Consider the following 15,765-nt stretch of genomic DNA (forward strand, 5'->3'; position numbering starts at 1 on the left):
GTATTGTGTCTAATCAAATCCCATGTTTTTTTTTTGGATATAGTTAGATCTTGAGTACAAGTTTAAGCCTTTAACATGAAGCAAATTAAAACTCTTAATAGAGAACATTATTGGTGTTCCCTTTCTCTTACAAGGGATTGATCTTCATAGCTACCTTTAGAAGTGTTCGATTTATACTATAAACACTATCTAGTAAAAACGATTTAGAAAAAATAATACAAAATACTAGATATATTATTAAAAAAAACTCGATTATTTCATAATCCAAATGAAAGTTTATGAAAAAATATTTATATTTTTTATTTTAGATTACCAAATTAATTTATAAATCTTTTACTCACCATATGATTTTGTAAGAAAAATAATTTGTTCTGTCTTTTGATTGTAGTTTGCATTTGATTGAAATATAAATAAAATAGATATCTTTTAGTCAAAAGAAAAATAACTTATATATGTTATTTCTTCAAAAATCAGATAGTCTAAATAAAGCATGGTATTGAAGTGATTGAGTTTGAAGATCAAAAAGAGTTTGGAAATAAGTTTATAGTTCAAACTCAAATTACTAAGATAACATACTAAAACTAACAATCCTTACCAAAAAAAAAAAAAAGAAAGTAAAACTAACATTTTCTTATAAAAATTTAAGAAATTTTAACTGTAAAATTGAGAAGCGAGTAAATGTAAGTTTCACGTTTCCGTAGTTTTGTAGCGTGATTTTAAGAGTTGTAGTGGTTTTGTGATTCCATCTAGAATGAGGTTTAATTTAATTTGGTGGCTAGCATTCACAAATCACAACTGGTCAAAATGCTTCCCATTCAAATGGTCGGTTTGGCGGTGGGCTTTTCAGTGGGCCATATGGAAGAAGGCCCGCAAGAGCCGCGATGGAATCCATTATTCATTATTCATTCCTCATTTGCTTTGCTACCGCTCCATCTTCAACGGTCATATTCTTTATTCCTATTAATTAAAATTAAAATAAATTCATGCATGCTGCTCACTGTCACTGACACAAACCAACACTCTCCTTCCAACGGAAAATCCTCATTACATTATTAATTAAAGCTTAACAAACTACTCTTATATTAATCAACACTAATTCCTTTATTACTACTTTATTAATTAAACAACTCAGGGAAAAAAGATAACAAAGCCGTGAAACGTCCAGAAATTTTTATTATAGTCCTACTATACTCTAGATACAATATTTAATGAGAATTTTGAATAGATAAATTTTATATTTATAAATAGCAATACTATTAATAGAAAGCATGGTGATGTAATGTGGGTGTTGATTTGATTTTTCTGTGTTCGATGTGGCAGCAGTGTCTTTTATTGTCACGTCTTCTATTTAGAAGGTTAAGCAAAACACCACAATCACACCGCTCGATTTAATTACTGTTCATAATGCATTTGCCGACTTCAAATTACTTTGTACTTTTTTTTATCAAATTAGTATTGTTAATTAATTGAAAATTACTAATAAGTTTAAGTTTTCTTAAAAAAAAATTAATTATCAAAAAATTATAATCAAAATATGTATGTGATTTGAAAATAATCATAATAAGATCAATAGTATAACTAACATATATTTTTAGAGTAAATGTTAAATTTTTATATTACAATAATAATTGAAATGAATTAAAGCACGATAATAATTTTTGTACGAAAATAAAAGCATGATAACGAGAGTTGCAAGAAATTTACTACAGTTCCCAAAGTGGCCACACATTTTGTAACGCTTTCTCCCTAACTTTTCCCTTACACGCTTGATCAAACGGTAAGGAATTCTTGTTCATCACACATTATAAATACCCTCTTCCCTTCTCTCTCAAACCTCCTTACTACCCACAATTCACAGACACTGTAGCAAAGGTAAGTTCAACTTATTATTCTTCAAAAACCATAAGAAGAATAATTAAAGAAAAATGGGTTTTGTATCCGTGAAAGTGATTCTAATCTCTACCTCGATTTTATCAATGGCAATGGCGTTGAACCTAACACTACCAACCGTATCACATTTCATCCTCAACGAAGCTCCTACCATTTGGAACTTCTTCCTCACTTGCTTCACACCACCTTACCTTTACCTTCTCCTCAACCTCATCATCCTCACCATTGTCGTTACCTCCAAGTTCCATAATCACAACCACCATTCCCCGCCGGAACCTTCAATGCTTCCACCTGGGACTGTCGTTTACGCCACACCTTCTCCGGTTCAGATCCCCGTCCCGGTGCCAGAGCCAGTTCAGATCTCCCAAACCGCCATGCTAGCGAACTACAGCGGCTTCGTTTCAGATGGATTTGCTTATGACGTGAAAACCGATGAAACAGTTACGGAAGTTAACGATTCTTTTGTTTACGCCAGTGAAGAGAATACTCCGGAGAAAACCTCTGTTTTCAGTTCTGAGGACTCTGTTCTTGTTCCAAGTTTGCAGAGGAAGGATTCGTCGGAGTTCGCGTTTAACGATGAGAACGAGAAACCTCCGGTTTCTTCAAGATTCAATCACCGGAAAACTGTTAGAGCAACTCCTGAAGGTACCGTTTGATAACCGTTTCTCTCTCTGTGATTTCAATTTTCGTAACCGTTTTTTTTTTTGTCTTTGATTTTAAAATTTGAAATTGAAAATAAAATGAATTAAAAAACTGAAATTGATTTGTTATAGGAGGGAAGGCGGTGGCGTTGAGAGTGACGAAACCGAAGAAGCAGGAAACATTGGAGAACACGTGGAAGACGATAACGGAGGGAAGAGCAATGCCGTTAACTCGTCATCTGAAAAAGTCCGAGACGTTTGAAACGCAGCCACGCCGTAACGGTGTACCGTTAGCGGATTTGAACGGAGGAAGTTTCGGAGGAGGCGGTGTTCCGGTGATGAAGAAATCGGAGACTTTTAGTGGAAGGGAGAATAGTGTTTCGCCGAGTTCCGGTGGGATGATGAGGAAAGAACCGTCGCTGAGTCAGGACGAGTTGAATCGGCGAGTTGAAGCGTTTATTAATAAGTTTAATACGGAGATGAGGTTGCAGAGGCAGGAATCGCTGAGACAGTACCGTGAGACGATCAAAGGTAGAACTTGCTGACGTGGCGGGTTTATCCAACGGTCTCTTTTTTTTTTTGGGAAAGGGGAATTCAATTGAGATAGTGACTGAACAGTGAACGAGGAGTGTTTTTTATGGTTATGTTGCGTTGGTTTTTTAAGGCAATATGAAACACAGTACTAAGATTTTTTTTTTGGGTAATTGCAATTGAATTTTTTTGTTCTTTATTATGTTAATAGAGTGCTCATGCAATTTTCCGATTGCTTAAATAAATCTTCTTATTATTCTTGGATTTGAATGCAAAATAGTATTTTGTGTGACTAAAAAGTCTGATTTACAATTTAGTGTTTGTTTACCACAACGGTCACTTTTTCCTCTGCAAAGGGTGTTTCATAGGCTGGAATTTGCATGAATGATTCTCACGTTAAAACCAGAAATATGCTAAATTATACTCCGCTGTTTCTCAATCAACATTATTTAAATTGTTTTCTCCAATATTAAAAAATATCATTTTATGAAATTATTTATTTTAATTATTAATAGATTTTTTATTATTATTAATATAAAATATAATAATACTTTAAAATGAAAGTTAATATAATAAAAAAATAATTAAAATTATATTAACAATTATGATGATATTTAATTTTAACATTTTTCTTCTATTATTGTTGTTTATATTATTTTTCTTTACACATCTACTTAACCGTGTTAATTTTAATGTATTTTATTTTTTATTTAAATATATATTATTTAATTTTATTAATATAATTTTAAATTATTTTTTATTTTTTAAAATTAATAATTAATTATTAAAACAATGGCAATTGTTGTATATTTAGACAATATTAAAAAAATATATCTTTTAAATAATTGCATGTCAAAGAAGTATTTTAGTATATTAAAATGTATATAAATTTTAATGTAGTTATAGAATTTTGAATAGAAAAAATATCTAAAAATATTTCATCCTTTAAAATTGTTTAAGAACTAAAATTAAAAAAATAATATAAAAATACAAAAATAATTTAATGAACTTAAATGCATTCAGCTATATTCAATATAAAAATAAAATATCTAAAAATACTTCATCCTTTAAAATTGTTTAAGAACTAAAATTAAAAAAATAATATAAAAATACAAAAATAATTTAATGAACTTAAATGCATTCAGCTAAGAATATAGAAGTTAGAATGAATACATGTGTGGTTTAAGTAAATCTATAGGTTACTCTACTTTGAGCATTTTGCAAAATTATTTTACACTTTTCACGTATTTATTCTAATCAAAATGTAATTCATTTCATTAGCAATAAGATGTGATATACAATGATAAATAAAGAAATTGTAGATACCAGACTCTATATGAACACTCTAGCTAAACTATAGACTCTATTCGAGTTTGCATCATTTCCAATAACTCTATTAGCTTTCACCCATTTGAACAAAACAAATTCAACTAAGCCTAAAGTGGCAACCTCAACGGCACACTGCAGCAAGTTTGGCATTATTAGCTGGTCCTACCTTCCTCTATAAGGGAGAAAAAACATAACTCCAACAACCCATTACCATTTACCATAACTCATTTTCTTTTGAATCAAGAGCCCCAACCCAACGAGGAATCCAACCATGATTTATTATTTAATTTGAATTATGGTATTCATTGGCCCCAAATCTTCATCAAACACCCCTTAATAATTAGACATCTTGAACATTAAATTTTTACATAGAAACGAGAGTAATTTTGATTATTTCACAGACACAACTTGCTTGGTTAAAATAATTATATGATTAATTGTTCATGATTCAATTATATCCTTTTCTTTATTGGTTTAATCTCGTGACTACTCAATCTAAGTTTTCTTTGATAGTGGGATCTATAAAACAAATGTCTATAAATAAGCTTGTGCACCATGGCTGTAATTTGGTTGAATACACAAACAGAGCTATGACTTTTCATTTTCAATAAGAAAATAATGAACAAACTTTAAAACACTACCATAAGGTTAAGGATGCAAGAAGAATAAGGAGCTTCAATCTTAAAAAACACCAGGCCTAAACAAATGATTGAATTTAGCTAAACTAAATTACAAAAGGCATATATTAAGTGCTCACAATGTGAAGTGTAAAATTTTAATGAGTGGTGATCAGAGCCATCCAGAGTTATTTATTCATAGAGTGTTTTTGCAGATTGAACTCTACTTTTTTTGTTGTCATTTTTGGATATTTTTTCAACAGACTTCTCATTTGCGGATATAGCTTTTGCTATTGCCTTCACCTTTCGGACATTTTTCGATCTCTTCATTGGCCTGCCATTCTGCTTTATCTTCCTGTTTCCGAAGAGGTCCATCATAAAATTTAGCAGTTTAGAACAAGTCATATCAAAAGAAGTCTGTATTTGAAAATGCGGTTGGAATGCAACTGTAATCATCTTAGAGTAGTTTTAATCTTATGGAATACAGATCTAATGCATGTCGTAACTGGGGACATTGGTAACAATTAACATATAACTCATACCCGTGACAAAAACAGAATAGCAAATTTCATGCGTTTACATATACTACCAATTTTAAATGGACTAAAAGCTTATTTATAAGTTGATGTGCAAGAATCAAATTGATAGTCTATGTAAAAGCATGAAATGTCCATAGACATGACTCATAAGAGTTTGTTTAATATAAAAAAAAAAAATGTTTAAACATCCATCTATGTGCATATATTTAAGATTCTAATTTAGTAATAAAAACAACAACGACACAATGGAGCCATACCAGAAAACAAATATAATTGATGGTCAAATTCACAAATCAGAAGATAGGTTCACAACTCAACACACACAAAAACACAAGTCAGAATCAACAGATAAATTGACAAAATCACAATTTTCAAAATGAATTATGAAGGAAACGGGTTCTCCTTAATTGAGCTATATTCAGCTAGGCCTAGATAAGAATTAGGTTTCAGCAAATCAGAGTTGGATCCGTTCACCTTGTTGCCATCTGCAACTAATACACAATACATCTGACTAACCCTTCTCTAGACACCAGTCCACCATGGCACGAGCTGTATAGAGCCATGATGACCTTTATTTAGGGTTATTCATCGTTATTTGTGATTTATGTATTTTATTATATCTTGGATAAAGCTTATATCAGCTTAGAATAGGGCTAACTCATTAAGATGTTAGACATTTTTCATTATAGTATCATATTGATTTTTCTTCATTGAAGGAGTACTCAGATGATCTACCTCAAACTCTATAAAACAATTGTAGTATCTCATTCAAGTTAGAGTAAATGTAATTAAAAAAATTGTGTTTTCTGTAGAAAGAAGTAAGAGGAAAAGCAGGAAGAACTTTTGCTACTAAGACCATTAAATCCTCTTATGATTAAGCATACAAACTGTACGTAACAGTTATGATTTTCTTGTAATGATAATCAAATCAGATACTGGTTGATATTTATGAACGCTCTATTTGAGAAACTACCAGGCACCTGTCCTGCTAAGAGGACTAGTTACTAGTTAGATTTAATCTTTTTGTCATCCATATTCAAGTCTTCTGGCGAAAAATTTCTCATTTTTCACACAAATGGTTTGGATAAGCTATCCATCTTCACCATTTCTGCGTTGCGCCTTCCTTTAAAAAATTATAATACTGCATCGATTTTGTATATATAAATTTCAAAGAAAACCCAAACTACAAGGCCAATACAATACTAATACTAACAAACCATCACCTCTCAGTGCACCATGTCATGTGTAGGCTTTAAAGAATACACTTCTCCAAGAACTCAGCAGACCAAATCATTGAAACAAAGTCCAGAAACTAACATCAGTGCAAAAGTAATTTTGTGATTGAAGATACTGTTATCTTGTCTTGTCCAAGCAAAACAAAAATGCATTGTCATTGCTAGACTGTAGTACTCGCACTTTGGATTGAAGACGTGTCTGGTGTCCGACACTGACACATGTGGTTACACTCAATCACTTTCATTTTCTTAATTTATTACCATTGTCTTCGTGATTTGTATAAATGTTGTGTCTAGTGTTTGTATGAAGTACAAACAACACTAACAAGTGTATGGTTGAACAAAATTGTAGAAGGGAAGAGGATTTGGATCTCCTCTATCATGCAGTTGAGGGATCTCTGTTAGATGAAGAATGGACGACCCATATTCTGACTTCACTAGATGGACTTTAAAAATACATCTTCAAATATGGGGAGACATGACACGACACCATAACAATGTCCAATTCACCAACAAAATGCATAATAAGTGTTCAACAAAGACATCCAATAATCAGTCGAGTAGGAAAGTGTAAGTGAATGGATGATAATTAACTAACTATGCTGCACCAAACCAACCTAGTTGAATGTAAATTGCAATCATTTGGGAAAACATGATAAACATCGGCATCATTCGCAAGGTTCCATTGACCAAAGCTTCGATAAAAAGATAGTGACTAACATACATATAACTAGGGTTTTAGAACCTTGTCTATAACTAAGGGCAATAAAGTAAACTTGTAGTATCAATATCTCATGATAATATATAAACATCAGGGAAGTTGGTTCTACTTACAGATTGGTAGAAGCAGCAACCTTGATTTTAGCTACTGATTCTGATGTGTCCATTGCTGCAAATAAACACAATTCTCAATATTAAACCCCACAAAGATATAAACATTAACATATATCATTCCAAAACACACCCACACAAAGAACCAAAAGACAATTAAAACAAAACAATACTAACTTGACATGGTAGTAATAAGATTAGGAGAGGAATTTAGTGAAATATTAAATAAATAAAGTAAAATATTGATATTTTTCGGTGTTGATTTCAACAGAAAAAGAATAGAAAATAAAGGAGGGAGAAGGAAGAACTGAAAAGCAAGTACCTTGAGGTGCTTCAGAGACGAAGGTGTCGGTTGTGTCCATTGAAACGGTGCCGTTTTTGTTCTTCTTGTTCCTGTTTTTTGCCATAGTGTTTGACGGAGGAGAAGAAGCAACGACAGAGAGGTATGAAGCTGCTGCTGATGCTATTTTCCCAAATATTCACAGACGATGGCTTCTACTTCTCTAGGTTGCATTAAATATTACTAGTATTATTTTGCAATAAAACATCAACCCTACTGCATAACCCAAAAATTATTACTTCGACTTTATTTATTTTATTTGTTTAATTATTTATTTATATTTTATATTGATATACTTAAAAAAAAATATAAATACCAAACAAATAATCAATTTCAAGTGGTAAATAAATTTAAATTAAAAACAAATCCTGCACAAAAAGTAAGTTGAAATTCATTAATAAAATAATTTTCTTAAAACTTTGTTTATCTCGTGCTAATTTTAAATTATCAAGATCTCGTTCACATAAGATTTAAGAATAAAAGAGTTAAAATAGAAAAAATTCCAAAAATAAAATTTTGATATTATTTGGTTAAAATTAGGAGTATTTACATTAAATTCAATATATAAACGCAACAATAAAATTATAAGGTAGAAAATTGAAGAACATAATACAAAAATGGTCAAATGTGTCTTGTTTTACTAGGTTGAATTTTTTAAAAGCATCCTTTTTAGCAACATTATTGAGTAAAACCAAAAAGGCAGCATTAATACTTCAATTTGAGATTATGCTTATTAACCGATTTAGATCCTCATATCTTGGTTATCTTTATGTTCTCACTATTAAAATGCATGAAATTTACAATTTACAAATATGTAAATAGGACCAATTTAATATATTTTAATGGTGAAATTATCGATATAACCCTCATAGGTTTGATTCAAACATGAGATAATCAAATTTCATAATATCCACAGTTGCAATTTCATATTACGTCGATATTTTCTTATACAATCATCTGCATATCATGAAAATTCACCCCAGACCGTCATTAGTAAATCATTAGAGACTGGAGAAAAGGGCTAAGGAACTAGGTTTTCGCATCTCAATTGAAGTATCGATCTTTTCAATGTAAGGGGGAAAAAAGCTTGATCTACTTTATTTAAAAAAATTTCAAATTCAATTCAAAATATAATACAGATTCAGATAGTAAGACAAGAATCCCTGAAAAAATTTAATAATAAAAAACCCTCCTCAAATTGTAGTTGACGGGACGAAAATTCTTGGGTTGCTAATCAACCCCCCTCCCAGAGCAGCAGCCAGACACTACCTAGGGTAATACAGCAGGTAAGTAATCAACAAAATTTGATAATGACTACGTTTACACGTTTACATCCGAAGACGGAATCTAAGTTGATCCTGCAGCAACCTTCTTCCGTACAATCCTTTTTCGACGAACTTTGGGAGCTGAGGGTTCTGTGCCAGACACATCTGCATTGCCTTGTTTGATGCCTAAGAGCCCAAGCCCAGAAACAACTGCATTCTTTGATATAAACCATTTTGAGGATGATGGCTTTTCTACATTTTCAGAAGTCCTGTTGTAAACCTTCAAAAGCTCATCTGACTGTGCCAGTGGATCTGCCTCAACTCCAAGCCAGGCACGCTTGGAAGTCTCTCCTAATTGAACATTCAATACCCTGTATAACATTTCGAATTAATTCTAAAACATTACACATCAAAATTACTTTCTTCCTATACATGCAAAGTTGTGTTTGAAGTCAAATGAAGCAAAATCATCGAAATAATTTGTTTGCCGCCAACAAGTATAGTATTGTTTCCTTTCAACAGGATGCATACAAGGCACACATTATAAAAAGAGAATACATAATAGAGCAAATATTATCATAAATGCAAAAAATGTTAGATTGCTTTGCCTGCGTATGTCAAAGTGCCATGAAAACAAAAGGGAAATGTTTCAAAGTCATGAGTAAATGCCAGAAACACATCCACATACCTGAATGCTGTGCTGAAGAACAATGCAACTCCAATAACATCAAAATGACTAACCATTGCTCTATCAAATCCACATAGTAGTTGATATCTCAGGTTAGCATATATTCCAAGAAAAGCACCATAGCCAAGTGCATTACTGCTCACAGCTGGGACGGTCACAGATAACCTGCAATACAATTCATGTGACATGTTTAAACATAAAATTAGCATTTAGCAGTCATAGTTTGAGCAAAACAGGTAAAACACTAGGTCTTTTAACTAAGTGACTTGAATGCTATCGAAAATAAGCTGGATTTTAACCCTGCACACCTTCCTTCCTTTTTCTTAGCCAAAGTATTTGACAATGCACCCTGTACTGCACCCGCACCTAAACCAACCATGCACAACTCAGCAGCCTTGAACAAAAAGCATTGAATTCTCTTTTGCAGGTCAAATTCCCTAAGAGGATAGCTCATTTCAAATATGTTGTTTGGAAGCTTCTGCAACGTATTTTGTAAATCAAATTGAAACGTGTTTCCATATGATCGACAAGGAGCAAGGGACCAAACAACTACGGCATTGCATGCTGCTGCAGTGAGCACATTGATAAGTGCAAGATCCCACTCTTGCTTTATCCTGGAGTCAAAATAAAGTTAACAATTATTCAATTTATCCGCGAGACCGCATAACCAACTTCCATATCTTTTAAGAATACACAACAAACCTATCTTTCCGATTTTTAAACTCCCACCAAACTGAGCAGCCTATTGTAGCAACTTCTTCTAATAGAAACCGATACATGAAAGCAGGATCTGCAAGCAACCTGTGCAATCAAAGATTTATATATGAGAAAATAGTACAAACAACAATTCACTTCAAAAAGAAAGTTCATCAATTTTCACCATATTTAAGATTTGACAAACTAAATTATCAAGCGACATGGGAGGACAACTATTCCAAGTTCTCCAGATATCCCACCAATCATATTTACTTATTATCCTAGTAAGCAATATATATATATACATGATTCAGAAGCTAGGACATGGGGTTGAAGTTTGAGGTATTAGATTGCCAAATATTTTTATACTTGAATGAAATATTTGAAATCCGAGATGTAATTGAGACTACCTGCCAATGAAAGCCCTTGATAGTCCTTGCGGTAGTTTTCTGGAAATAAGCCTACTGGCAGTTGGCCTGGCATTGATTGCTAAAAACTTTACCATTTGGGCTGAGCTAACCAAACCCTAAAAGCGTAATTTTAGTCAGTATGCAGCCATATGCTTTACAACTTAAACAAGCATAACCCAAAAAGTACTGTACCATTTCATAAGCTTGCCGAAATCCAGCAGGCAAGTCCATAATAGTCCTTTGCCATTCACTCAACACAGCATCCACAAATTTACGGTCAAATAGCTGCCACAAGGACAAAATGGTTGTCATTCCTTCAGGAGACGTCAAATGAAAGCAACAGAAGATAATATAGCAATATATATTTCATACAGGAAAACAAACCTACTCTTCAATAACAAAAAATGAGATGTCTAACCTCTTGAAGAAGTATGCGCCTTCTAAACAAGCCACCCTCATCTCCCTCATCACCATCATCGAAGTCATCAAAGTAGTCGTCGTCATCACCATCATCATCACCTCCGTCACCACCGCCATAATTGATTATCTTTCCAATATCTCCACCACCTCCCCCAGTGGCTAGCTGTCAAAAATGCATAACAAGTAATTCAATATACAAATTTCTAAATGATAAAAACATAAAAATAATTTACGAATTCTCCAACGAAATGGGTAGCCATGGGTGTGTAGCACACAGTGTGTTGCTTGATTAAACCTACAATAAATATGGGATACTACGTTGCTATGCCATTTGGATTCGTAATACATTTTAAAATTTTAATTGATAATAATTGATATGCTTCTAATATAAATTTTTTTGAAGAACTGAAAAATCATACTATCTTTTTTTTTTTCCAATGTGCTCCCGTTTATTGTCAGATACTTTTTCTTCCTAATAAGTAGTTTTACTTCAAAGACTTCTCAGAACTCATTTCATTAATTAAGAGAGTATTGTAGTTTTTTTCACTTCCGGTGCCAAGGTCCAAAGAAAAACCCAAAACTGTAAACTTCCTCCCCACTTCCCTCTTTATTTGTACTGTGGATCAGGGGCCATTCCTTCCTCTTCCCCATTCAATAAAAATCACATTAACGTTATCTAATCTTTCTGATAATATCCTTTCTGGAAAAGAAAATATAAGTGTGTGTGTGTGTGTGTATAAATATATATTTGAAATTTGAAATTAATAATAACTACATTACTATCTTAAAAACACTTCTATCATCTATCAATCAAAAAATAAAAGATTCACAACACACTAATGCCGATGCAAGATTATCGCTGATGTAGGCATGAAAATTATTTTCTCAGACTTCATTTATTCGGCTAGTGAAACAACACCTCTTACAATATGTTGCTAGAAGAATAATTGATTACATTGATGACGCGCAGGAGCAAATAATTAGATTAGGGTAGTTTTTGAGCCATAACACGTGGTTCTCGGTTCGCAACAACAAAAGTAGCACAAAACGACAACAAAGGGAATAATGTGAAAACCAGTTGGTCTGGTCTTGATATTTCTCGCGTGTAATTTCCTAAACAAACACCCTAATTTTTGCATAAAAAATAAAAATCATTTCAATCTCATTTCAAACACAAGACCAGCCAAATCTAAAGTCCTCTCAATTAGCAAGCAACCACAATTATTTTAGTATACACATCAATTCATGTCCGACGTGTAACTTCCCATAACAGACATGTTAATTTTTGCATTAAATACATTCACTTAAATCCCATTTCAGACGCAAAAAAAAAAACCTTCATTCTTCTCAATTGGCAAACTATCACAACTGCACGCGTGTTTGCATACGCCTCCAATGCAACACATTGTGTATAACTGTTTGTGCATTGTACAAGTGTATACAAACACAAAGTTGTTCAACCACACTTTTTCATCACTACCGATGGAAACAATATGATTGTATGCATTGTATGAGACACTATTAGGCAAATGAAGCACATAAAAGAAACAAGAAGAAAAGAAAAGAAAAAACTACCGATTGATGATAATTCAACTTCCAAGCCAATTCTCTACAAAAGCTGACTATCATTATCAAAGTTAATTTCCTAAGCCATAGAGGTTTAGTAATTTAATTTTCCTCCTGATAAACACAATAAAATTTCAAATACATGTCCTGCTAAGTGTACAGTAAAACAGAGAAAGCATAATTCAATTCAAGTATTCAATCATTTGTTCATTTCCTCGTTTCATCAATTCAAATTCAACGATAAATAATCAAAACGAAAATGAAAAATATAAAAACAAAAAACCCTAATTCTATGAAAGAAATAACGCAAACCTCGGGAGAAGACTTGTTACTTTGCTGTTGCGACAATTCAACTTTGGATTTCTCGAGCGTGACGGCACCAAAAGCACCGTATTTCCCTTTCATAACAGGATTAACATTATGCGAAGCGGAAGGAGCAGAAGGCGCTGCCAAACAGCGCTCGAAAAGCGAAGACGCTGATGAAGTATCACTGTCGACGTCGGCGGGGGAAGCGGACCACGATCGGACGACCAAACGACGGCGACGGTTGCGAAGCACAGGTAGTTTTAGAACAGTTTTAGGGGATAAGGTTTTGGAAGTGATGTTGTGAGAGTTGATAGGGATAATTTGCGCTGCTTGAAAGAGCGCGTGAGAAGACATGTTTGAAGGGAATTGAAGAGAAGAGAGAGAAAACGGTTACTCAGAGAAAATAGTTCTGAGTGAGAGAAGAGGAGTAGTGAAAATGGTTAGTGTGTAATAAAGAGGAGAGTGGAGAAATTTGAGAGGAAGATAGGCCCATCAGGGAACAACCCAATCCAAAACAAAGACGACTCTCCTCTCTTCCCTCTTGCGCCGGCCCCTTTTTCTTTTCTATTTAACTCCAAGTAAACCACTATTTTGGTAATAGGAAGCTGTAATTTTAATTTTCTCTTTCAATAAGGAAAAATTTAAATTATTTTTCCGACCAAAATAATTTTTAAAAGACTGAATTTATTATCAATTATCAAAATAGTTCTTAATCGTAGAAATGATTAAATTCAATAATATTTTGATGATTCAACAACTAATTTGAGTTTTTCGTTGAGATAGAAATCAAAATAAAAACGTCTCATACTTTTCAGGAACTATAACAATGATTTATCTCTTTAATTCGTGGTAATTAAGAGTTTGGTTGAATAACAAATGAATCTAATAAAAAAGTATTTCAGTTAAATTTAAATTCAAATTTTCTCAAATGATTTGTGTTTAACTAAAATTGGTTAACTACTTTATATAAATCAATCACTTGTTTTAACCATTTTAACTTTATTTACCCTCTTTAATCATACTTATTAACCTATATTTTCCTATTTATTTATTCTTATGTTCATGAAAAAAATTGATAAAATATATTTTTCTTTTCTTTTCCTCATGCTTTTTGTGTTATCATCTTCTACATTTTTTTGCCATCAATTTGAAACAATAACCAAAATTTTCTCTAACTTTGTTGGGAGTTTTTTGTTTTTTATTCAAACTTTGTAGGGAGTTGATAACTTAATTCCTAACAACATTTATGTACTTATAAATATTTATTTTAAGAAGAGTAAGAGTTAGCAAAGTAAGGTTATAATAGAGAATAAAAAATATAATGATATATTCAATATACTTTCATATAGGAGTCTTTATTGTTGACTTTCTTATTATGAAAATTTTGTCAAAGAATGTTATCTAGACGAAAATGTTCGCTCTAAGGCATGAAATTATTTTGACTTACTTTTTTGTAATCTCTTACATGTGAGACCTTAATTGGAGAGTTCCAGTGTTGCATACTCATCATGAAGTCAATGTTCGTGTTGACTTTATTTGTTAATTGTGGTCATTTACACCGTTTCTCTTTAACTATTGTAGATAGTTCATTTTCTTTATTAGAAGATGTTATGCTAAAGGATTATAGGGTTGCTTGTTTTCCTAGTGGGCTTTAGTCTTTTTTTAATCTTTCTACTTCATAAAACCTAAAAAGTAGGTAGACTTAATTACAATTTTAATTTTTATATTTTTATCGATATAAGAAATTAGTTTGTCTTTTTAAAATTCGACAGTTTTATCTCTTTTTGATTTTTTAACTAACAATTGATGATGTGAAATGTTATAAATATCGTAATATATGGTACGATAATGAAGAATGATTAACATTCATGAAATTTGAATAAAACACTGTAAAAACTTAGTTTTTAACTTCAGAAAATTTTCATATTTTTAATTTAATGACATATGAATAATTAATGCATCTAGATGGTTTGATATCATTGAATTGTATTTTACGTCATTTAAAAAATATGTAAAGTCATTATTTTTCTAGTTTGAAAATTTATTGGAAGAACCAAAACTGTCGATTTTTAAAATAGAGAACCAATTTCGTGAATTGATAATAATAATAATAATAATAATAATAATAATAATAGATACTAAAATTATAATTAAACCCTAAAAAATATTATTAACTTTCTCTGGTTTTTTTTTAATCTTTTCATCATTTCACGTTTTTCTCTCTCATTCTTTCTCCATCTCCCCCTCTTTTATCCAAACTCATGTTTCTAGTGTTGAGCTTACTTGTGTATTAATGCCAATGTATTCCGTTGTGTAATGTTGATTTTAATTTTGTGTGTGGATTGTATGTAGATCTACCTGTATCTTTAATATAAGTGAATTTTACATTTATTTTGGTGCTTTGTGGTAGTAAAGTTTTATTCGATTTGTTATTGTATACATATCAATGTTATATGCGATA

General features: G+C 31.9%; 3 protein-coding genes across 3 annotated transcripts; 1 reads left to right on the forward strand and 2 right to left on the reverse strand.

Annotated features, from left to right (window-relative positions):
* The first annotated feature begins 1,790 nt into the window (after positions 1-1,790).
* LOC101502389 (uncharacterized) lies at positions 1,791-3,326 on the forward strand. The gene is made up of 2 exons (XM_004487608.4): positions 1,791-2,535; positions 2,664-3,326. Exons 1-2 carry the CDS (start codon positions 1,926-1,928, stop codon positions 3,074-3,076), a joined length of 1,023 nt encoding a protein of 340 aa, XP_004487665.1. The 5' UTR covers positions 1,791-1,925; the 3' UTR covers positions 3,077-3,326.
* Positions 3,327-4,956: 1,630 nt separating this feature from the next.
* On the reverse strand, positions 4,957-8,141 carry LOC101502061 (uncharacterized). The gene is made up of 3 exons (XM_004487607.4): positions 7,936-8,141; positions 7,617-7,671; positions 4,957-5,363 (listed from the first exon to the last, which is right to left on the reverse strand). The coding sequence occupies exons 1-3, from the start codon at positions 8,018-8,020 to the stop codon at positions 5,201-5,203; spliced, it is 303 nt and encodes a 100-aa protein (XP_004487664.1). The 5' UTR covers positions 8,021-8,141; the 3' UTR covers positions 4,957-5,200.
* An 883-nt stretch (positions 8,142-9,024) lies between these two features.
* LOC101501733 (protein RETICULATA-RELATED 6, chloroplastic) lies at positions 9,025-13,801 on the reverse strand. Its single transcript, XM_012717665.3, has 8 exons — positions 13,311-13,801; positions 11,431-11,595; positions 11,205-11,297; positions 11,013-11,128; positions 10,609-10,707; positions 10,215-10,520; positions 9,907-10,071; positions 9,025-9,589 (listed from the first exon to the last, which is right to left on the reverse strand). The coding sequence occupies exons 1-8, from the start codon at positions 13,656-13,658 to the stop codon at positions 9,301-9,303; spliced, it is 1,581 nt and encodes a 526-aa protein (XP_012573119.2). The 5' UTR covers positions 13,659-13,801; the 3' UTR covers positions 9,025-9,300.
* Between the last annotated feature and the right edge of the window lie 1,964 nt (positions 13,802-15,765).

Source organism: Cicer arietinum, chromosome 1, assembly GCF_000331145.2.
Source record: "Cicer arietinum cultivar CDC Frontier isolate Library 1 chromosome 1, Cicar.CDCFrontier_v2.0, whole genome shotgun sequence".
NCBI classification, from domain to species: Eukaryota; Viridiplantae; Streptophyta; class Magnoliopsida; order Fabales; family Fabaceae; genus Cicer; species Cicer arietinum.